This window comes from Epinephelus lanceolatus, chromosome 11 (assembly GCF_041903045.1).
Source record: "Epinephelus lanceolatus isolate andai-2023 chromosome 11, ASM4190304v1, whole genome shotgun sequence".
NCBI lineage: Eukaryota > Metazoa > Chordata > Actinopteri > Perciformes > Serranidae > Epinephelus > Epinephelus lanceolatus.
In genome coordinates, this window is record NC_135744.1 from 43745588 (window position 1) to 43770529 (window position 24942).

The 24942-nt window shown below is 42.6% G+C and overlaps 1 protein-coding gene and 1 long non-coding RNA gene across 2 annotated transcripts in view; both read right to left on the reverse strand.

Moving 5' to 3' along the window:
• LOC117270361 (alpha-1A adrenergic receptor-like) lies at positions 1 to 24237 on the reverse strand. Its single transcript, XM_033647921.2, has 5 exons — positions 23424 to 24237; positions 19574 to 19825; positions 18792 to 19179; positions 5664 to 5785; positions 1 to 2869 (listed from the first exon to the last, which is right to left on the reverse strand). Exons 1-5 carry the CDS (start codon positions 23742 to 23744, stop codon positions 2534 to 2536), a joined length of 1419 nt encoding a protein of 472 aa, XP_033503812.2. The 5' UTR covers positions 23745 to 24237; the 3' UTR covers positions 1 to 2533.
• Positions 1 to 24942, reverse strand: part of LOC144464770 (uncharacterized) — a 186868-nt gene continuing 161926 nt past the window's right edge. The window contains exon 2 of the long non-coding RNA XR_013492380.1: positions 1 to 98. This is a non-coding gene — a long non-coding RNA (uncharacterized LOC144464770). The remainder of the gene's footprint in view (positions 99 to 24942) is intronic.

The following is a 24942-nucleotide window of genomic DNA, read 5'->3' on the forward strand; positions in this document are numbered from 1 at the left end:
TCACAGCTTTATATGATTTTATTAAACTTAAATTATTACCTTAATTACAACACTTCAAACTCATTTCATTCAAAGAACATGGAGTGAATTCTTCTTCTCTGCTTCCTCCAGATGTTTTGGCACAGAGGTAGGTCCAGGATGTGGTTAGCCTAGCTTAGCACAAACACTGGAAGCGGGGGGAAAGTGCTAGCGACGACGATGTGTCCCACAATTAGTTGGCTTCAGTCATCAACAAAACACAGCACAATAATAAACAGTGCGCTAACGAAGCTAAAGTAGCACACACACACACACACACACACACGCACACACACGCGGCAGGACGTCACAGGTGAGATATTTAAGAGTCTGTAGGCCCGTTTCCACTGAAGAAGTTCCTGGTACTATTTGGGGGGCAGGAACTACTACAGGAACGTCCTCTCGCTCGGCCCTCTCAACTGCCGTGTCTCCACTGAGAGAGCGAAGTAGGAGGAAGGTTCCTGTAAAGTTACCGGGTTTTGGATGTGACATAATCGTTGCGCAACCATTTTGACCAGGGCGACGTAGGGACACCGTTAGCCGTTAGCGGTGTCTGTAATAACTCACTAAATGGCCCGTGAAAAAATATTTTTTTCCAGCGGATGTCTTAGTTACAACATGACTGAGCTAACTGGAGTAGTTTCATGTCGTATCCGACAACGGGAGGCTTTTAACAGATGACGTCCTGATGTTAGCTTTGCTGCTAGTGTTAGCTGTCCCTGTCAGCTGATGCTTTCTAGACATTGTGATTTCCCAAAACTGAATAAATACCACACATATCAACACAAAACTGCTTTGCTAGCTCAATCATGTTGTAACTAAGATATCCGCTGGAAAAAATATTTTTTTCACGGGCTATTTAGTGAGGTTTTTTTTACATGGTGGCGAAAGCTATCTGAACGAGCTAACCCTCGTCTGCTGAGTTTTAAAAATGCCGGCTATTTTGTTGCTTTCTGTTGACGTCACATCCCTCCTTGAGTATATCCAATCAGCACCAAGTAATCCCCAAGCCCCAGCCAGGAGTTTCTCAGGGCCGTTCTGAGTACCTACCCCGAGGCAGGGACTTGTTTAGCCCCTGTAAAAGTTCCGGAACTCTGTCCTTCAGGGGTGGTTCCTGCGGTGGAGACACGCACCAACGGCCCCGGCCCCGTAAAATTACCCCGAAGTTCCTGCGGTGGAAACGGGCCTTGTGTGAAGTATAAAAACACCAACCAGCAGCTGCAGTTCCTCTGACGTCCACCAGATGCTGCTGTGATCAAAATGTGCATTGAAGTGAATGAAAAAACTTCTCTGTACAAACACAAAGTTCAACTCAGAGGGATTTTCAAAATAAAGGTTCTGTTGGGGAAATATTAAGGCTCCAACAAGGTCGAGGTCTTCACGCCTCCACTTGCTAATATACATGTTATGCTAACATTAGCCAGCAAGCTAACTGTAGCTGATCCATTCCTAAGTAAAGGGCATTCACTGCTGTTTAGCTATCGAGCTAACGTAAATTGGCTAATGCTGCTTTTTAAAGTGAGTTAGCTCATTCTCTAACAGGAAAAGAAAATTGAGGATTTTGAACTAGATTTTAATCACCAAATACTATTTTTACATGACAATAAATAAACAAAATAATGTATATAATTAACTTTTAACATAAGTAAACATGAAATTAAGTTTTCATTTTATTGTTAATAAATTAAGTTGTTTTTTTTTATTTTAAATTTATTTTATTTTTAATTTCAGTAGAGATTCAGCTCAATTTTCTGAAGCAGTAAAAATCACACAAATATAATTAAATATAAAACTAAATCACACCTATAATTAACTCAGAGATTTATGTGTTTTTTTTTTGTTTTACTTCTAATTTGTTTTATATAGTTTGCTTTCCTGATTTATTTGAATTAATTTTAGCTAAATCAGAGTTAACATTTTACATTTTCACTAACCAGCAGTGACAGTTTGGGTTTTTATCACCGAAATACAAGAAATATTGTCTAACTTTTTTTCAGTTTAGTTTCCTAACTATTTTTCTTTTTTTTTTTTTTTTTTTTTAATTAAGTTGATTTTAAATTTAAGATCTTATTTCAGGACAGCATAAAAAAATATCAAGAAAATTCTGAGTTTTTTTGACACGCTTGCAGAAAGAAATAATTTGGTTTATTATAAACTGAATTTAGCTGTGTTGATGGAAGTTAATAGTTTTGTATTTTATATGCGGGGTGAGACTAATTTTGGTGTGATGTGTTGCACGTGTGCAGTCGAGGTAAAACCTTGTGATGTGGGCGGGGCCATCACGCAGTGAAAAACAGGCTCTAAAATGTCCAAAACCTTCAGGTGATGTTTTTCTCCTCCGTGTTTCAGGTGAGTTATTGAGTCAAAACCACCTGACCAGCGCTGTCGTCATACATGAACAACACCTCAGAGAGTGAACAGAGTGTTTCTTGATGTCAGCAGTGACACCTGTATGTATTTAAAAGCAACTTCCTGTCAATGTCAGGGTGGCCACCTGAGGCCACAGGTGTGTCAGTTAGTGTTTATTTAAACTCCGCCCGTTAGCTGCCGTCCCTCGCCCCGCGGTGCCCCGCGACAGCATCCCTGGATCTTTAGCAAGTGGGGACACGGGGCTCGGCTGCCCCCCTCCTGTCTGCCCAGGAAGCCGTTCTCGGTCAGAGGAGGAGGGCCACGGCGGGGGGCGGAGTCTAGAGGCAACGCAGCGTGGGCTGGGACTGATGGAGGACAGTGTCTGCTGGCTGCCGTTTAGGAAGGACGAGGTGTTGGAACCCTGATGACAGCGGTAGTTATAGTATGCCTGCCAGCCCTGACGCTTCCTCTTCCATTGACAGCGAAGGATCCGGATGAACGCCTGAGAACACACGAAACAGGAACAACTCTTGTGACATCACCCTAACTGGACCACAACACACATGGGACACATTAAACATATGAAAAACATGAAACACATGGAACACATCAGACACATGGAACACATCAGACACATGGAACACATCAGATACATGGAACACATCAGACACATGGAACACATCAGATACATGGAACACATCAGATACATGGAACACATCAGACACATGGAACACATCAGATACATGGAACACATCAGATACATGGAACACATCAGACACATGGAACACATCAGATACATGGAACACATCAGATACATGGAACACATCAGACACATAGAACAAATCAGACACATGGAACACATCAGACACATGGAACACATCAGACACATGGAACACATCAGACACATGGAACACATCAGATACATGGAACACATCAGACACATGGAACACATCAGACACATAGAACACATGGAACACATCAGACACATGGAACACATCAGACACATGGAACACATCAGACACATGGAACACATCAGATACATGGAACACATCAGACACATGGAACACATCAGACACATAGAACACATGGAACACATCAGACACATGGAACACATCAGACACATGGAACACATCAGACACATGGAACACATCAGACACATGGAACACATGGAACACATCAGACACATGGAACACATCAGACACATGGAACACATCAGACACATAGAACACATCAGACACATGGAACACATGGAACACATCAGACACATGGAACACATCAGACACATGGAACACATCAGACACATGGAACACATGGAACACATCAGACACATGGAAAACATGGAACAAATCAAACACATGGAACACATCAGACACATGGAACACATCAGACACATAGAACACATCGGAAACATGGAACACATAGAACACATCAGACACATGGAACACATCAAACACATGGAACACATGGAACACATCAGACACATGGAACACATGGAACACATCAGACACATGGAACACATCAGACACATGGAACACATGGAACACATCAGACACATGGAACACATCAGACACATGGAACACATGGAACACATCAGACACATGGAACACATCAGACACATGGAACACATCAAACACATGGAACACATGGAACACATCAGACACATGGAACACATCAGACACATGGAACACATCAGACACATGGAACACATCAGACACATAGAACACATCAGACACATAGAACACATAGAACACATAGAACACATCAGACACATAGAACACATCAGACACATGGAACACATCAGACACATGGAACACATCAGACACATAGAACACATAGAACACATAGAACACATCAGACACATAGAACACATCAGACACATGGAACACATAGAACACATCAGACACATAGAACACATCAGACACATGGAACACATAGAACACATCAGACACATAGAACACATCAGACACATGGAACACATCAGACACATGGAACACATCAGACACATAGAACACATCAGACACATAGAACACATAGAACACATAGAACACATCAGACACATAGAACACATCAGACACATGGAACACATCAGACACATGGAACACATCAGACACATGGAACACATCAGACACATGGAATACATGGAACACATCAGACACATAGAACACATCAGACACATGGAACACATGGAACACATCAGACACATGGAACACATCAGACACATAGAACACATCAGACACATGGAATACATGGAACACATCAGACACATGGAACACATCAGACACATGGAACACATCAGACACATAGAACACATCAGACACATAGAACACATCAGACACATAGAACACATCAGACACATGGAACACATCAGACACATAGAACACATCAGACACATAGAACACATGGAACACATCAGACACATGGAATACATGGAACACATCAGACACATAGAACACATCAGACACATAGAACACATCAGACACATGGAACACATGGAACACATCAGACACATGGAATACATGGAACACATCAGACACATGGAACACATCAGACACATAGAACACATCAGACACATAGAACACATCAGACACATGGAATACATGGAACACATCAGACACATGGAACACATCAGACACATGGAATACATGGAACACATCAGACACATGGAACACATCAGACACATGGAACACATCAGACACATAGAACACATCAGACACATAGAACACATCAGACACATGGAATACATGGAACACATCAGACACATAGAACACATCAGACACATAGAACACATCAGACACATGGAATACATGGAACACATCAGACACATAGAACACATCAGACACATAGAACACATCAGACACATGGAACACATGGAACACATCAGACACATGGAATACATGGAACACATCAGACACATGGAACACATCAGACACATGGAACACATCAGACACATGGAACACATCAGACACATGGAATACATGGAACACATCAGACACATGGAACACATCAGACACATGGAACACATCAGACACATAGAACACATCAGACACATAGAACACATCAGACACATGGAATACATGGAACACATCAGACACATGGAACACATAGAACACATCAGACACATGGAACACATCAGACACATGGAACACATAGAACACAACAGACACATGGAACACATCAGACACATGGAACACATAGAACACAACAGACACATGGAACACATCAGACACATAGAACACAACAGACACATGGAACACATCAGACACATGGAACACATGGAACATCAGCAGTAATGGTACCTGTTTGAACTCGCGGCTGTAGCAGGGGTAGATGATGGGGTTCAGACAGCTGTTGAAGTATCCCAACCAGAAAATGACTTTAAAGAAAGTTTCAGGAGGACGAAGGCTGCTGTTGAAGGAACCTGATCTCACACACACACACACACACACACACACACACAGATTAAACAGAAAGAACAGATTTCCTCTGCAGGCGAATTTTAGCAGAAACTCTCAAACAGCTGCAGGTCAGATTTTTCACCACCAGAGGGCATCCTTTACCACAGCACCAGATCATCATCATCATCATCATCATCATCAGTTTCTGCTGCAGCTTTACACACAAAACACTTGATTTTGATTGGCTGCAGGATGATAATCAGTGACCTCATCAGCACCATCACCTCCATCTGTCACCCTCTCCTTCCCTATCATCTCGCTCCCCTCTCCTTGTCTCCTCATCCCCTTGGATAGCTACCTAAGGAGAGGGGAGCTCAGTGTGTCCTCAGCAGAAGTCTATCATCAGGCGCCGTGACTACGGAGCCCCCGAGGGTCACAGGGAGATTTTTTATGTTTCCGTGTGTGATGGATGAACATGGCTCACAGTATGAGTCACGGCCGGAGCTGCACTTCAAACATTTGAAAGGTCGATGAATCGTCTTGTTGTAATTATGTTCTGCTACGAAGGGTCAAATGAACGGCTGAGGAAATGCTGTGTGTCTGTGAACGCTTCATGTTCAGCCGTACGTGCTATTAAAGGCTCATGTGTGATAAATCCTCAGAATAAAGACCATCATTTAATTAAGTGTTATGGCATCCCATAAACTCTACAGTACAATCAACACACATCCTTACACAGCTGTGTGGACTGTTACTGTACAGACAATATAACAACATGCAGCAGCAATGTGACCCAGAAGCCAATAAAAATACACGTCTATTTTTGACGGAGTTGCAGCACGTCGCAGAGAGCAGATTGAGTCTTGTTGTTAACAGGAGCTGTGTGAGAAATGCAGATAGAATATAATTATGAAGATATTTAATACAGCCACATATAGTTGATCCATGTTGTTCATAACTGGACTCTGTCTTCAGGCTCCAGCACAACAACAACAAACACAATTAAATCAGACAACAAAAGAAACCATTTATCAGAGTTGTCACTGATGGTAGAAATACAAAAATCAAGACAAAATGACCAAAGCAACAAAATCTGCGAGTCTACAAAATCAGGCAGGCGACACTCCGCTTCTAAAACACTGCTGGTGTGATGTGATACCTTAAAACACTGTCGCCGCTGCCCTCGGAGGAACTGTCCCTCCCAGCTCCTCAACAGGACAACACACACTGGGACCTCAGGTGGATTTACACTTGTGTGTCAGCTCTATGCAGAGCCTACACATGTGACCTGTGACGCTGTGAGCATTTACACTTGTGCAATGGTGTGTCTGTTTAGTGCTTTAAAGTTCAGTTGATTCACACACACACACACTAAACACACAGTAAACACACATTAAACACATTAAACGCACAGTAAACGCACATTAAACACACATTAAACACACAGTAAACACACATTAAACACACAGTAAACACACATTAAACACACAGTAAACAAACACACATTAAACACACAGTAAACACACATTAAACACACATTAAACGCAAAGTAAAGGCACATTAAACGCACATTAAACACACATTAAACACACAGTAAACGCACATTAAACACACATTAAACACACATTAAATGCACATTAAACACACAGTAAACGCACATTAAATGCACATTAAACACACAGTAAACGCACATTAAACGCACAGTAAACACACATTAAACGCACATTAAACGCACAGTAAACGCACATTAAACGCACATTAAACACACATTAAACACACAGTAAACACACAGTAAACGCACATTAAACGCACAGTAAATGCACATTAAATGCACATTAAACACACAGTAAACGCACATTAAACGCACAGTAAACACATATTAAACACACATTAAACACACAGTAAACACACATTAAACGCACAGTAAACACACATTAAACACAGTAAACACACATTAAATGCACAGTAAACACACATTAAACACACAGTAAACACACATTAAACACACTTTAAATGCACATTAAACACACATTAAACACACAGTAAACAAACACACATTAAAAACACACTAAACACACATTAAACGCACAGTAAACACATTAAACGCACATTAAACGCACAGTAAACGCACATTAAACGCACATTAAACACACATTAAACACACAGTAAACACACAGTAAACGCACATTAAACGCACAGTAAATGCACATTAAATGCACATTAAACACACAGTAAACGCACATTAAACGCACAGTAAACACATATTAAACACACATTAAACACACAGTAAACACACATTAAACGCACAGTAAACACACATTAAACACAGTAAACACACATTAAATGCACAGTAAACACACATTAAACACACAGTAAACACACATTAAACACACTTTAAATGCACATTAAACACACATTAAACACACAGTAAACAAACACACATTAAACACACAGTAAACACACATTAAACGCACAGTAAACACACATTAAACACAGTAAACACACATTAAATGCACAATAAACACACATTAAACACACAGTAAACACACATTAAACACACTTTAAATGCACATTAAACACACATAAAACACACAGTAAACAAACACACATTAAAAACACACTAAACACACATTAAACGCACAGTAAACACATTAAACGCACATTAAACACACATTAAACACACATAAAACACACAGTAAACACACATAAAACACACAGTAAACACACATAAAACACACAGTAAACACACATTAAACACACAGTAAACACACATTAAACGCATAGTAAACACACATTAAACACAGTAAACACACATTAAATGCACAGTAAACACACATTAAACACACATTAAACGCACAGTAAACACACATTAAACACACTAAACACACATTAAACACACATTAAACATGGCTTAATAGAGACAGTGTCAAACACAAATCAGCTTCACTATAACTCGCAGCATTCACAGACAAACACTTGTCTTTATCTGGACACATTTTCCCCACAAATACAACATGCTAACGTTATTAGCACAAGTCTATGGCATTTTACATTGTATAAATTAGCCTAGCAGCTAGCAGAGATTTCCTCTGCTCATATTTCAGCCAGGATAAATCACACACAGTGTGTGGAGGCTTTATTGTCTTCACAATTTATTGTATCTTATCTGTGAAATTAAAGTAAATCAAAGCTTTGTTTCCACTGAGGGAAATGGTTTCAGCTCACAGAGACAGACAGGAGGTCTGCGTGCAGTTTCATTTCTGGGAGGTGCACGTCAGGCTACATAATATAGATAGTTATTGTACAAGACCCTATACATAGTCTTTACTAATAAGATCATCTGTTATTCCCACAGTGGGGAAGTTTAGTGTTACAGCAGCAGAGGGGAGAGTGTAATAACAAGTAAACACACAGTAAATACACTGCCGAAGAGGGAACGTATATGTAAAAGAGTAAAATAAAAACCTCCGCTGCCTTTTCCTCTCTCCTTCTCCACTTTTCATCCGTATACTTCTTTGCAAATAAATACGGCAGCGATAGAACCCAAAGGCCTGAGCCACACACAATACTCTGGTTATAATGCTCTCTCCAAATCTCACTCATGTTTCCAATGTGGTCTGGCTGCAACATGTCTCCTGACGTCATATTCAGAATGAGACTTCAGCCTAATGAGGCAATAACAAACAGACTGGATCAAGTGGAAGATAAAGAGACACTTATAAAAACAATCTGAGCAGCTCTGTGGTGAAAATAACCACTTTTAATGGACACACAGTGAAGATGTTCAGTTGCCCCGTGTGCCCCCATTACAGATCTTTCAGCGGCCCGTTCACTAAATACTGGACCAATTAAAAGCTGTTCTTTACATGAGTCTTTTTGATCAATGTACACGGTGGGTCCAGGCTGAAAAATGTCCACGTTATCCTTTAACAGATCAGTACAGGGGCTGCAGGTTTTCTGGAAATCATCTCGGCAAAAAAACGACGAGCCGTGCCGTCTGTCACAGGACACATTTTGTCCTTCATCAGGGCTCAAAAACTGACGCCCATAGAAAAGTGTGGGCTCATTTTAAACCACAGCATCTGCCGATTAACTCCACATCAGTCTGTTTGACCAGTGTACACAGTGAAACAGGGTCCAGGCTGAAAAATGCTGACGTTATCCTTTAAGAGAGAATACAAATTCACCAGTTCAGGGAAAGGATTTCTGTGATATAGTGTTTAAATCTTAAATTACTTTCTGATCCGGTGTCCAACACATAGGGCCCAATATTACTGTCAATATCATCATAATACAACAGTGACATGGAGATTAGACACATTTTCAAATATGCAGTGTCATTGTTTTAGGTTTTACGATTACTGAATAAAAAATGTAACCGTCATCTCCATTAGTGAAAAATACTGTTATTAATAATGTCATTGATCCAAAGGACTCGTCTGAGACATGATAGAGACATGAGGGGAGTGAGGAGACACATTAGAGGCCTCCTCTCCTCCTCTCCTTGTCTCCTCTGTCCTCAGGATCACAGAGGAGGTGACCTGTAGACGAGGCAGGTGATCTGCGGCGTGTTGAAGGTTTTCAGAGGATTTCAGACGCTTTAAAGGATTTCTGAGGATCAGGTTTTTCTTCAGATAACACAGACTCGTGATCTGGTGGATTATTTCTCCCTGAACATGGACTTGTAAGGCCATCCTGCGCCTCGGGCTGCTGTCTCTGACTATATATGAAGAACCTGACCTCCACCATGTGAAAAACATGTGACACCTGCACGCCATGCATCACTGTCTGGTGAAAACCATGTATCTCCAAGTTTGGTGCTTCTCCCCTCAAAGACAGGAGGAAGTTATCTCTGAGTGTTTTGGGTCTCTGCCACGTTCGTCATGTAAATACTGATCGAGGAGCTGCGGTTGAACTCTCCCCCACAGGAGGATCGCAGCGGGGTCACAGTTCATGAGTCTTTGTTTCACCTGAACAAAAACTCAGAATAAAGACAGAGTCTGCAGCGTTAATGCAGTCGGCACATGAAAGAAGAAGTCACGCAGCATTAAATCTAAACAAGTCCTCTTTCAAAGGTGGAGGAGGTTCAGTGTGTCCTCGCTGCTGATTTACTGAGGACGCACTGCAGATCATGACTCAGCAGGAAGCGAACACTGCGTCACCCTCAGCATCTTATGAAACTACACCAGTGACTTAACGTCCGTCTGAAGCTGCAGCACAGATGAAGAGTTTGTCCTGAAGGTGGCGCTGGAGGCAAATGAATGGAGTCATTTAAACACAGAGGTTCATCCTCTGGAGAGCAGGAGATCTCATTAAAGCTGGGTTCAGATTTCACAACAGATGTGTCCGTTCCAACAGTCACTGTGTCAGCTCAGCTGATTGTGGAGTCATAAAATCTCGCCGTGATTTGGCCGACTGACATGACAGACTACACGACCAATCATCTCTGGTTGTCTTTCACGATGTGTGTGATGTCATCAAATTATTCTCGTCCTGTTTTTATTATTATTATCTCAGTCACTGTGTGTGTTCATGACTCAGCTGAACTGTTACTGTGGTAACGTAAGAAGTGTCACCAGATGGGCGGAGCTACATTTGAAGAACCGCATGCAAACTATAACAGTCACTGAATCCTCCACAGGAAGTTCCTGCAAATGTTTCACAATAAAAGCCTTTTTAGAAAATGAAGGGATTCTCTCAACTGAAATGATAAGAGGCTTTAAATTTGAAACAGAAACAGGAAGTGTTGATTTGAAATGACAACGCTGAACTCCACGCAGGCGGGCAGCGGGTGAGAACAAAAACATATTTTTTATTTTTCAGAATAAAACGCAGTAAAAAGCTGTGCAGTATATGTGTAATATTCTAACATCTAAATCACTATTATCAAGCTGCAGCTGCTTTTATTTTGAAAGTCAGTGACACCAGTGTAACCTTTGACCCCGTGGTCACATTGGTCACCGACGTGGAGGACTCCAGCCATGAAACTTTGCAGCCTGAGGATGAGGTGGCAGCCTACATGGAGTTGGGATCCTTTGGAGGTTTGATGGTGGTGGAAGGAGCATGCTAACATGTTTCCTAACCTGGCAGTGATTGAATGTTTTCACCATCCAGTCAAAGAGACGTCCAATTCAAGAACGGAGAACCAGCTTCATGTGAGGGACTGGAGCCTGGGGGGAGGGGGGGGGGGGGGGGGGGGTTTGATCATGGGTGTGGCTTTGACTGAGACATAAGTGCTGAGCTTTGGATGGACGCTGGTTTTCCAATGTGGACCTGTGCAGGACCCTGGTTTAACAGCTGGTGGGTGCGTTCAAGCTCTGCTCAGTAAAAATGAGCACTGGGTGAAGGTAAATATAACATTCTCATGATGTGTTCAATGTAATCTTGTAAAATGCAGTCTTTGGTGAGAAACTTAAATAAATCCAGCTGTTTGAAGGAGAAATGATGTTTTCACAGCAACATAAAACAGAAAGGGAATTATGAGATATTAGATTCAGTAAAAAGAGGCAGTTTCTTAAAATGTTTGTGTTATTTTAAAGGTTATTTCATAAACATTTATGATTGATTCAAAGGCAGCGTAACGAATGGCTGAATGACTTTAAAACACTTCAGTTAGTTTTAATAAGGATGATTTGTTTGTTTCCCCGATGCTGAAGGGAAATAAATATCAACATCAGTACGGGCCAGACTTTCACACTGGGTGCATCTTCCCTAAAGACAAAGAATAATAATACAAATCTCATAGCGACACAGATGGGATTAGTTTCCTTGAAGTGATGACATATTTTTACTCGTAGACGTAAAACAAATGCGTCACTGGACATTTTTGGCAGCGAGGATCATGATGAACTCCTCAGCTCCTCAGCATCTCTCTGAGAACGCTCGCTGTGTTTGAACCTGTTTCTGATCAGAATCAACATGTTGAATCACAGCACTGTTTGTCTGAGCATCTGAGGATCAGCCTGCTAATATTAAACCTCTTTATGAAACCGGCTGCGGTCCAAAGGTCACCTGTAGGCTCCAGAGGGATTGTGGGTAGAACACCTCAGCTAAGACTGACACTGTGTTATTGCGCCGGCTGCTCAGCGGTTACAGCCGAAACACTCAGACTTTACAGGAGCCTTTTTAGGAAATCAGGAACTTTGACTCCGGTCAGGATGTCGGGAATCTAGTTTGGTTCCTGAAGATGGATTTTGTGATAAGCAGGAAATATGAGGACGGAGTCTGAAGGAACACAAACAGCCGAACATATGACAACACAACAAGATAGAAACGCACCACAGCAGTTCCCTCTGCACTGAACATCCTGTGTGTTTGTGTTCCTGCTCCGTCCTTCACTTCAGTCCAGACTGAAATATATCTGTTATCAGACTGATTGTTATTTACATGTTTGTACATTTTGGCTATGATCGCAAGAAAGAACTAAACTTTCATCTCTGTCAGAGAAAACTGATCTGAGTTCAGACTGTTTACTTACAGCACAGCTACACTCACAGATAACTGAGCCTCCTACCTGCCTGTCAAACACCATCAACCCACAAACCTTCTCCAGTCCGGACTGAGTGGAGTCCTGCGGGGTGAAGCTGTGAAGGCTGCGAGCGGAGCTAGCTGCTAACAGCCACCGCTGCAACTAACAAACTCCACAAATCCATTCAGCAGCTCCACCATCCACAGTCAGACACACACGGCTGATTATTTACTGCTGAGTTACAGTTCACAACTTGCACCGACCCAAACATCCTGGTGCAGACTATTTACTGGAGTTTACCAGCCTGTCGCTCATCAGGCGTCTGAAGATCATTACAGACACAGGCATTCTCGGCTTTCAATGTCTGATAGTCCACCATGAACATTTTCATCACATCAATGAACATGGTAGTTTTCATCAAAGAAATTAACACTATTTCTGTGCACATACGTCCCTGAGGTTGGTGTCAGTATTCAGGTGTTTAGGTAAAGACGCTCTGAGGAGTAATGTCATTAGTTGTGGGCTGCTCCACTGTCTGACAGTTAATGCCAATAAAGCTAATTTCATTGGCAAAAACTGACTTGACATGTTTTTTTTTTCATGACTAAGATCTTAATGAGACGGCACCAACTTCATTCAACACTAACGGTGACTATATCAATATTTAGTTGATGAAATAAAATGAGACTAAAATGTAGTTTTAAAAAAACCGTTACTAAAATCTCTCCCGTTTGTAAAGCACCCCCAGAGTGCTGCCTGCTTCTTTTTGGAATCCAAATACGGCTGTTCAGACAGGATGCAGACAATATTAGCATCAAGCTAGCAAAGAATGTTCTTTCTTCATAATGGAGGATATAAAGGAATCAAACTCACGGATAGTGTCTGGGCCTTTACTCAGCACAGCTGCAGAGGCTACCAGCTGCATCTCAAACACACCACACCATTTATCACTCTGTTCTTAGTTTAATCAAACTCAACACTTCCTGTTTCTGTTTCAAATTAAAAGCCTCTTATCATTTCAGCTGAGAGAATCCCTTCATTTTCTAAAAAGGCTTTTATTGTGAAACATTTGCAGGAACTTCCTGTGGAGGATTCAGTGACTGTCATAGTTTGCATGCGGTACTTCAAATGTAGCTCCGCCCATCTGGTGACACTTTTTATGTTACCACAGTAACAGTTCAGCTCAAACATGAACAGACACAGTGACTGAAATAATAATAACAATAACAATAATAATAATAATAATAATAATAGGACAATAATAATCTGATGACATCACACGCGTTGTCAAAGACGACCAGCAATGATTGGTCGTGGACCGACACGCAGTCTGTCACGTCAGTTGGCCAAGTCACTCCACAATCAGCTAATCTGACACACAATCAGTTAAAAAAAACTGCTTTCCATGGCACCATCTGCGCTGAGATAGCAGCAATGGGTCTCTAAACAACAGCTACAGAATGAGGTGAAATAAATATTACATAACTAAAAAAGGACATTTGACAAAAACTAAAAAATATGTTGTAAATGTAAAAAATATCTGACAAAATTAACGTGACAACAAAGGAAGGAAGATGTGCCTCAGGTTGTGTTCAGGATCACCTGGGGTCCGTTTCACAAAGCAGGTTTAGTGAAAACTGAGGGAAACTCTGAGTTTTCCGTTTCAAAAAGGGAGGTAACTCAAACCAGAGAAAGAGGGGTAACTCCAGCCTGTTTCAGAGAGAGAGGTAACTTAAGCTCTCGGTCAGTTACCGTAGTAACAGACTCTATGAACCTAACCTGGTCGGGACCAGGTTTTTCTCAATGAACCTCGAGTTTCTCTCTGTCTCCGCCCTCTTTCAGAGCCACACACTCCATTTGATTTCCTCATTCATTCAGTCAGCAGGCGAGTTTTGGCGTAGCCTAGTTCTGCCGTCTGTCATTTTAATAAATCGTTAAAAAAAATCAGTATATTAGAAGTCCATTAGGCACAGTAGGTGGCGACTTTTTTCACTAACATGGCATGTCCTTTTGATAACGATCCCGTGGATGAAGGTGCAGCATTACTGCGCAGAGAATTAAATATTCGTCGGGAGATGGTTATCAGACCGCGCATAGATGTTTTAGCATTTCCACACAATTATCTTTTTGAGCGGTACCGTTTCACGTCACAGTCCATCATCTACATACACAACCTAATCCGTCCTTACATCTGCAACATTACCAGTCGTAGTCATGCTCTCACATCCCAGCAGATATTGTGTGTTGCGCTCATACTGTATAAAAATGCGCTGCGTTTCTTTGCAAATGGAAGTTTTTTGTACAATGTCGGAGACGCTGAGCACTTGAGTAAGGCAACTGTGTGCAGGGCGGTCAGAAAAGTGTGCTCGTTTTACGGCATCTGCCTTCTTTCTGTTGGCTGAGTAGAAGTCTGTGTTAGTTTAAATAGGCTTAATTATTTAACAGAACATGATACAGATGAGAAGACATGTGTGAAAACAGCATTATGTTGGGGGTAAAACAACTGCACAGTCAAACAGCCACTTAATATTTACTTTACAATGTAAAACATGATCAAAATGAGGTACCCCATGAGATTATGCCGAGGTCTTACCTGTTTGAACAATGTTTTTATATTTCATCCTAAACTGCTGCCAAGTGCGCTTCTCCTCCGCGGGATTGCACCTAAAAGAAATAAATTAATAGGCTACCATTCAAGCAGTTTTCCCCTGTAATATTATTGTGATTTCAAAGGACTACATTTAAACTTGCGCATTGACCCGAGCAGCAATGTTCTCTCACGCCGTCTCCCTCTCTTTTGCAGCTGCAGCGGTGTTGCACTTCTTTTTGAAAACGTGTGCAAACTCGCTGTATGAGCGCATTAAGATTTCTAATTCTAGTGGGGTGAAAAACGCAGCCCTCCTCTTCCCCGTTGCCATGGTGACTCGTCGAATCGGGGCTCCATTGATGCTGGCTTTTTATAGTTGTGGTGCACGCGCTTAACTCCAGGTGAAACTACTCCGAGTTGATTAAACTGATTCAAATCAGCTGTTCTGGAACTGGAAACTCAGAGTTTCCTATCTCAGAGTAGATCAACTCAGAGTTCAGGATTAGACTCAGAGTTTGTTGAACCTGCTTTGTGAAACGGAGCCCTGAGTGAGTCAGAAATCACAGCCATGTGGGTACGTCCAGTATAAATATGGATGTGACTCATTGTTTGTTAATAACATCTGTGGTGCTTTCACAGCTTTTTTTCACGAGGGAAAAAAAATATTTTTGCTTTAAAAATGACTCAGCATTTATTGGATTATCAGAATAGTTGATTTCCTGTCGATCGACCGATCGATAAACGGACTGACTGTCGCAGCTCTGCTGATATATTTGGTCTCTGTGCAGCCTGCAGCCCTTTAAAGGAGCACAGACCTCAGATCAGTGATTCACTGGCTCCGTCTCGGCCTGCTCAGTATTTACGAACATAAACAAGTTGTTCCCGTCCGGCAGGACTGATCCGAGGCTCAGCTGTAATCTGTGACAGCAGCCGCAGGGAACATCTGGCGTAGCTCCGCCGTCTGTGCGGTGGGAAATCCATCAGACAAAATCAAGAAACAACAAGTGTTTCACTTCCTGTCTTCGTCTCCTCTATGTCACTGTGAGAAAGCAGCAGAAGCTCTGGCTGCTGATTGGTCGCTGATTTGGGACCTGAGGCTTCGCTGCTCAGGCCAAATATTTCAGATATGAAGAAAACTGAAATAATGTGCAGTTTCTCACCATCAATCAGGGTTTAATAACTTCCTGAAGTCTGGAAACAAACAGACGTGTCAGATCACTGAGGGACAGAAAAACGACTTCTTATAACTGCTCATCTTCTGATTCGCTGCGACCGCGGTGCTGATCTGATGCTGCTGATCAGTCAGGGCTGCCACATGTTCAAGGACAAAATTTAAAAACTTCCAGGGCTTCACAAGGACACATCAGAAGAATTTCGACAACCATTCCCAACATACAACACAAGTACATAAGTCAGAATGGACAAGTGGTCTAAGGCGCTGTTTTCAAATTGTGTGGGTGGCGTGGGTTCAAATCCCACTTCTGACAGCAACAATTTAGGGCTCAGTTTACAGGGACTCGCCTTGAGAACTCGAAGGTCGTTGGTTCAATCCTGCGTCTGGACCAAGCATGGAGGGTGTAAGTGTCAGCCAACAGTGCAGTCAGCCCATTGGTTAATTAGTTTGGAGCAAAGAACGCTCCGCATCTTCAGACGTCCACATTCTTCCTTACCATGACATCAAAGTGCTCCTCATGCTAATGAATCGCCCTCAGCTGCCCACATCATCTCAACTATGTAGTTCTTTTAAAAGTATTAGTGGGGCAGAGGTATAAACTGGGATTCATCGCCCCACATGTTGAACCACGCCGTCACATACATGTAGCAAACATAGTCAAACGTCTCTGCTCTGCGTTCACAGAACCTGTTTGTATTGTCTGTACCGAGGGAACGTACGGAGTCCGGCAAACAAGCGTTTCTGTCTGCAGCTCCTGATCTGTGGAGTCTTCTGCAGGAGGACTTAAAGTTTCTCTCATTGGTTCCTCTCAGATGTTTAAAGCTCTGCTGCAGGATTTGTGTACACAGTCTTCTATATGTTAATGTCACAGTGTGTCTTAGCTGCTCTTTATATTTCAATGGCTCTCTTATCGCATTTACTGATGTGCTTTTTGGGTTTTCTTTGTAGTAAACTTATGTTGTGATGTATATTGCCTGTCTTAGAGCTCATTCATTCATTTATTATCCGTAACCACTTATCCTGTTGGGGGTCATGAGGGGGGTGGAGCCTATCCCAGCTGACACTGGGTGAGAGGCAGGGTTCACCCTGGACAGGTCACCAGACTATCACAGGACTGACACATAGAGACAGACAACCATTCACACTCACATTCACACCTACAGAGGAAACCCACGCTGACATGGGGAGAACATGCAAACTCCACACAGAAGGGCTCCTCCACCCCGGGTTCAAATCAGGAACCCTCTTACTGTGAGGCGACAACGCTAACCACTGTGTGGCCCCACACGGCGGCACGGTTTTAGAGTAGTATATTTTTATTTTGTATTTTTGTTCAATGTTGTGTGTCTGTAACTGTAACTTTTAAAGTAACCCTTACCTAACACTGCAGACGGTAAGTCTGCAGTGTTAGGTAAGGGTTACTTTAAAAGTAATCAAAGTACTCTAACGCGTTACAAGATCTTATCTAAAGACTGAGACCAAAGCTAAAATAGCTGCCAAAATTAACACTGCTAACATAACTCTTTGCCTCAGTGCTAACCACCTTAACCTGGACACATCAGAGTGATGAGTACCAACCAATCACAGCAAAGAAGGCGGGACTAGGTGAAAGTGTCTTGGGATAAAAACTAGTTCCAGCATTATTTTTAACGTCTCCTGTAAACAGTGTGTGTTGTGTTGTGAGTTTCTGTGTTTGTTGGTTCTCTCTGTTTGCAGCTACGTGATGTCAGAAGATGTTTTCAGGTTGTGTGATGTTTAATGTGCGGAGTGATGAAGGTCTGATGAAGACAGTGAACGTACCGATGGGCAGAGCCAGGAAGAACGGCAGCCAGCAGAGGATGAACATGCCCACCACCACGCCCAGCGTCTTGGCAGCCTTCTTCTCTCTGGAGAACTTGAGCAGTTTGACAGTGAGTGTGCTGCGTGCGGCAGAGGCCCCGCCCCCTCCAGCCTTGGGGGTGGGGCACAGATCGTTCTGGTTCCTGCAGTGGATCCTCAGGGTGAGCTCGTTGGAGTCCTCTTGGCGCTCCTTCATCACGCCGGCCTCCAGGTTCTTGGTGGTGCGTTTGGCCACGATGTAGACGCGGAAGTACATGGCGAGGATGACGGCCGTGGGGATGTAGAAGGAACCGAGCGACGAGAACAGGGCGTAGAAGGGTTCCTCAGTGATGAGACAGACTGTGTCGTCCTGCAGGAGACCAGCAGAGATAAACTTTGATTATAAACAAACTTCTACAGAAATCTCTCCTGAGTGATCAGTTAGAGAGACGTCATTATATTTGGAGAATTCCTTCATTTATGATTCCTGATGACTAAATATTCTAAAACCAAAAGCCTTCACTTCTCACTTTAACTATTAAATAAAAGGTTTTGGTTAATATTTTAACTGGTTACACATGTTGGTTGGTGAAGGCTTCCTTCCACTCTACCCTGGTGGTGCCATCAGTTAATGTGATGGACGTTCGTTTCATTCGTATTTAAACGTTAATGATTAAATAAATCCTGTAAATACTCATCATGCTGACCCCGTCTCTCTGAGGACAGGAGCCAACTAATGTGCTAACGATGCGTTGTTTCCCTACCTGTGACGGAGGCTGCTTCCAGCCCAGCAGTGGGCCGATGGAAATGACAATGGAGAGGACCCAGACGCCCAGCATGGCGAGCAGCGCCCGCTTCTCAGTGACAATCATCGGGTACTGCAGGGGGTAGCGGACGCCGATGTATCGATCGATGGAGATGACGCACAGGGACATGATGGACGCCGTGCAGCAGAGGACGTCCACCGCCGCCCAGATGTCACAGAAGATCCGACCAAACACCCAGTAATCCAGAACCTGTGGGGACAGGAAGTAGCTGAGAACACTTCAGAGGTTCTGCACAGGAGTGCCTCTTTTTGTCTTTGTTTGATAGGACAGATGAAGCATGATGGGGGCAGAGAAAGGGTGGAGGACATGGAGCAAGGGTGGTGGGTTGGAATTGAACCCACGGCCGCTGCAACAAGGATTCAACCTTTGCACATGGGACACCTGCTCTACCAGTTGAGCTAGTTTACATGCAGTGAGAAAAGAAAAATCAAAAGCATCAGGATGCGTTTGATTTTATTTCTTTTGATGGGACAGTAGAACAAAGACAGACACGGTCCTCCTGCTGGGGGCCGAGGGGACATTTTAGTAAAATACTTTCATTATAAAACTCTGTAAAACTGAAAAGCATCACTGATGACATCAATAATAAAATAAAACTCGTGCATGAAGGGGAGAGTTTCATTAGTTCCACCTTATCTATATGCTAATGAGCTCCGGTTTGTTTTCTCTGATCCTGGTGACCGGCACATCTGGGTGATGCTGTTCAACATGTTAGCATGTTGGATGTGTTTCCATTTACAACAGTGGAGAGACGCCGACACGCCGTCCTCATCTTCTACACAACTCTCACTATGTTGCTGTTGCAGCTAACGCGAATACTCAGGCCCTGTGTAGACGACAACGGTTTCTCTAAAAACGGAGAAGTCTGTCCTTTGCGTTTTAGAAAACTTCCGCATCTATATGACAACGTTATTGAAACGATCCCTGTTCACATGGAGCCGCAAAATCGAGTACAGTAAAGCTGCAGTACCGGAGGCTGCAGTTTCAGGACCGTTTAAATTGCAACCTGAAGTTTATTTTTAGTTTTTTGCTATACCCAAATACTACTTATTAAATAGTTATAATCAGTGTTGGGCAGTAACGTGTAATTTGATTGATGAAGCCCAGGTAACTATACATCACCATTGCCGGTCCTCGCTGCTCCTCTCACCCACACTTGAGCACCTGTTCTGGGATACACAATGATGTCAGCCCGCTTTGCCTGACCTCCGCGGTGCTCTCCACTCCGTGGGTGAGAGGAGCGGAGAGGACTGTGACGAGGTGGAGTTGCCACAGTAGATCTACACTTTGCTGCAGAAGCATTGATAAAGTCAACGGGGCGAGCAGCACAAACAGAGCTCAGCATTGTTGTTGTGATGGTCGACTTTCTCGCACACGCCTAGTGACTGGAACCGTAATGAGCATGTGCGAAAAGTCTCAGTTTTCAGAGGAACTGCATATTGCAAGTTTACATGACAACGGAGACGCTGCCGTTTCCAAAAAATTGCACTCTGGAACCCGTTTTCAAAACGTTGCGTTTTCAGGCACCCAAAACGCCGCTGTCATCAGCCAAAACGCAACTAAAGTTTACTGTTTTCAGTTGAAATTGTCGTATAAACAGGACCTCAGGCTCCATCATTTCATCTGTGCTCGTCATGGTGTGGCTGATTCACAGCCAATAGCTTGTTGTGCTAACCTCAGCACAGGCTCTGAACTCTGGTTCCACATTACGTGCAACAATCTACATATCGTGTGTTCTATGAAGTGCGGCAGACTTTAGAGCAAATTTGACACAGTGGCCATACAGTGGAATTACAACTTCCAGGTCCGGCACGTGATGACACGGGACCAAACAATAAGACTTAAGCCCAGTTCAGATCAAAGACTCACTTTAAGATTGGAGAAAAAAACGCCCCGGCTGCTTGTATTTCTTTCAACCAATCACAATTGTTCTGGGCGGTGTCACAGCAACGGTGCGCTTGCAAAAATATTGCCGGAGAGAAACAGGTTTTGGTGTAACACGCCCACAGAAATATCGCCTACAGGACGCGAACCATGGCAGAAAAATGGCTACATCCCCGCAAGATCAAACACCACAAAAGTTAGTAAAGGACGTGTTGAAAACTACAACCGGAGGTGGGAGGGCGGGACTTCAGCGGGTGGCTCATTCCGCCCAATGAGAGGCTGATCTTTGCAGCGAACTTCCGCCAACTCAGACTAAAAGCGACCTGACTCTGACTTTTGTCACCTTAACTTCCGTTTGTGTCCTGCTGTGTTTCCCCCGATGCCACCGAGCGCCTTTAAACTGTAACGGCGACCGGCTGCGTTTCATGCCGGCTCTTTCGCCAGTGTCTGACGCCACAAGTCACTGGCCAAGTGCCGGATTTTGACGACTTTGGAGTGAGACCGGGTTGTCTAAATCACAGTAATGTAACAGGCTTTAACTGTGAGGTTACAGTTATATACAGTAAGTGTACAGCAGCATGCTGCTAAATCACAGTAATTTGCAGGTATAACTACAGTCACATCACAGTACACAGCTGTCAGATCACAACTATTTACTTTAAATATGATACAGAAACTTACAATTAAACTGATGCAACAAGTAGCCAGTAATTTACTGTAAATGTACAGTGAGATATTTCACAGTGTAGGCTACATGTTAGCACGAATACTATGGTGATAATACAGTTTACTCTCACAGTCTTGTCCACAATAATCCCCCTGCCTGTACACACCACACGGGAAGTCAAATACTGAGTTTTGTTGGTTTCTAAGCTTCATAATTCTTAAAACTAAAATATGGATTCATGCTGCAGATGAGCTTCTTTACTCTCATGTGTCTGTGCAGTCCGATGAGTCTTTGTCTACATGGAGAAAGTCATCAGAATGTCAAAAATCTAACTGTGATTAAATTAAACAAGTCTGATTTACACTGCAACTTATTTCCAAGAAGTTATAATATGTAACTGTAATATTTCATAATAAATGGCATTATTATCACCTCACAGGCTTTTACTGCGATATTTATCTAAAGTCAGAATTTTATTGTGAAAGTCTACAGGTATAAATACAGTAATTCTACTGTTAAATCACAGTAATGTGGTGGCATAACTACGGTGAGATCACAGTATACAGCTGTCATTTCATAACAATTTACCAATGATACAGTAATTTGCTGTGAAAGTGATGCAACAAGTAGCGACACTGTGCGACTGTACATTTAAAGTAAATTACTGTATTATATTGACAGTAAATAGCTGTGAGCTGACAGCTGTATACTGTGCTCTCACTGTAGTTGTACCTGCACATTACTGTGATTTAGCAGCATGCTCCTGTAAAATTACTGTATTTAACTGTAACCTCAGTTTATGTACATTGGATTACTGCAATTTACAGTAAATGCACCATTAAATATTTAATAACACTGTGTTCATGTATTTTTCACTCGCATCCATTGTCTTTTAGCTGCTCCCTGATTTCTTTTTCTTTATTTTTCCATCCCTACGTCTCTACTACTGATTATTTTTAAACATCAACACATTTAATGTATAAAATATCACCAAACTGTAAATGATCAGTTTCAGTTTGTCAGAATCCAAAGTGAAGTATTTAATTGTTCATTTACTTTACTTATTAAACGAAAAATAAAATATTTATGTCAGAAGAAGTGTAAATATTTAAAATGTATTTCTTTGATAATGCATTAGTGGATTAATTCTAATTGCACCTTATTTCATTTTCTCTCTCCTGTATTGATCTGACAACATTAAGGGTCTAATCTATGACCAGTAACTGCGGCTCTGACCTCCAGCGTGGCGGACACCGGCAGCACGGTGGTCCCCAGCAGCAGGTCCGCGATAGCCAGGTTGATGATGAAGTAGTTGGTCGGGATCCGCAGGTGTCGGTTACAAACCACCGACAGGATGACGAGGATGTTCCCCACGATGGCGAACATGATGAAGAAGGCCAGCACCATGCCCACCGGCACCGCCCGGCTCAGGTCCAGCGGGGCGGCGTGGTGCTGCGGGGAGCCGTCGGTGCGGTTGGAGGAGGAGTTGGTGCCCGGCAGCGGCGGCTGAGTCCCGGGGTAAAGATCCGCAGAGGAGCCGTTGGTCCACAGACTCATGCTGAAGGAGGTCCGGGTACAAACACGGGTTGTTTACGGGTTTTTATATTTTACATTAAAAACATGAATATTTAATTAAAACCAGTGAAAGTGTGCGCGCGCTCTTATTGAGGCAGATTTTGGCGCAGAAACAGCGGCAGTGTCTTAATGGTTAAAACATCCGAGTAATTGCCGGTAAAAATCCGTAAGAATCCGAGGTGCTGTGTGAGGTTAAAGCCCATGGCTGGCGCAGCTGCAGCAGGTGGAGCAGGTGGAGGCGCGGGTCAGCTCCGTGTCTCCGGGGCGGTCACTCTGACAGCCCGCTGCCGGCCCGCAGAGCTCCTCCTCGGGGGAAAGTGCGGCTGCGGGAGCGGGTCACGGGTCTGTGTGTCCTTTTATGGTCCAAGTGTTTCATGTGGGAAAGTTTCAGCTGCAGGAAGGAAAAAAGAAAAGAGACACAGAATCCATCTGTCTGTCTCTCAGGGGGACAGAGACACACTGAGACACTGTCTGTCTCTCTGTGGAATTTAATGCAGTGCGTCTAAAGCAGGTTGGACTGTACGGTGGCCGAGAGCTGCCAAAACCATCAGCACTAGATGGAAAGAAATAAAGACATGATTAAGTTCATATTTATTGTTGAATCTGTGTTTTGTATCGTCGCCTGTGTTTTTTCTGATTTATTTTTATTTTCAAAGACTTTCCCCGCCAGCAGTTTTTATCATATTCACTGATGGTTAAAGACACAGAATAATTTCTCCTATGAATATGTAAGAATATAAGAACAGACCTTCTGTTTTTATACACAAGAAACATTTTATTCAATCTTACTCCAGTTCTTTTTTATCAACACTTGAATTTGTGCATTTTCATTTAATAAAAAAACATTTTGGCCAAAAAGCTGAGAAAAGTGCATATTTGTCAGAGGACGTCCTTTTCAAGCATAAAATCAATTTCACAGTCTCATTTTTTTTCTCATTTCCTTCATTTAAAATTGTATTAATAAAAATAATAATGGTGATGAAAGTAACAGTCTGTTGGAGGTATAGCCGGGGAACACGTTGTCACGTTCAGTGTTGTCTCTGTCTCCTCTGTGGTCGTCATGGAGATCCTGTTTCGTCCCACCAAACTCATTTGCTTCTTCGTCCAAATCGGATTCAGAATGTTGATCAAAACATCGTCTCTAAAATCATAAAGGTCATAAATGATTTTATCATTTTCA

What these genes read in the sequence shown, in the direction of transcription:
- LOC117270361 (XM_033647921.2), bottom strand. Translation starts at nt 23,744, where the DNA reads ATGAGTCTGTGGACCAACGGCTCCTCTGCGGATCTTTACCCCGGGACT. An exon ending in CGGTGTCCGCCACGCTGGAG is followed by an intron (nt 19,826 to 23,423) that starts GTCAGAGCCGCA and finishes CTGTCCCCACAG; the next exon opens with GTTCTGGATTACTGGGTGTT. An exon ending in GGAAGCAGCCTCCGTCACAG is followed by an intron (nt 19,180 to 19,573) that starts GTAGGGAAACAA and finishes GGTCTCCTGCAG; the next exon opens with GACGACACAGTCTGTCTCAT.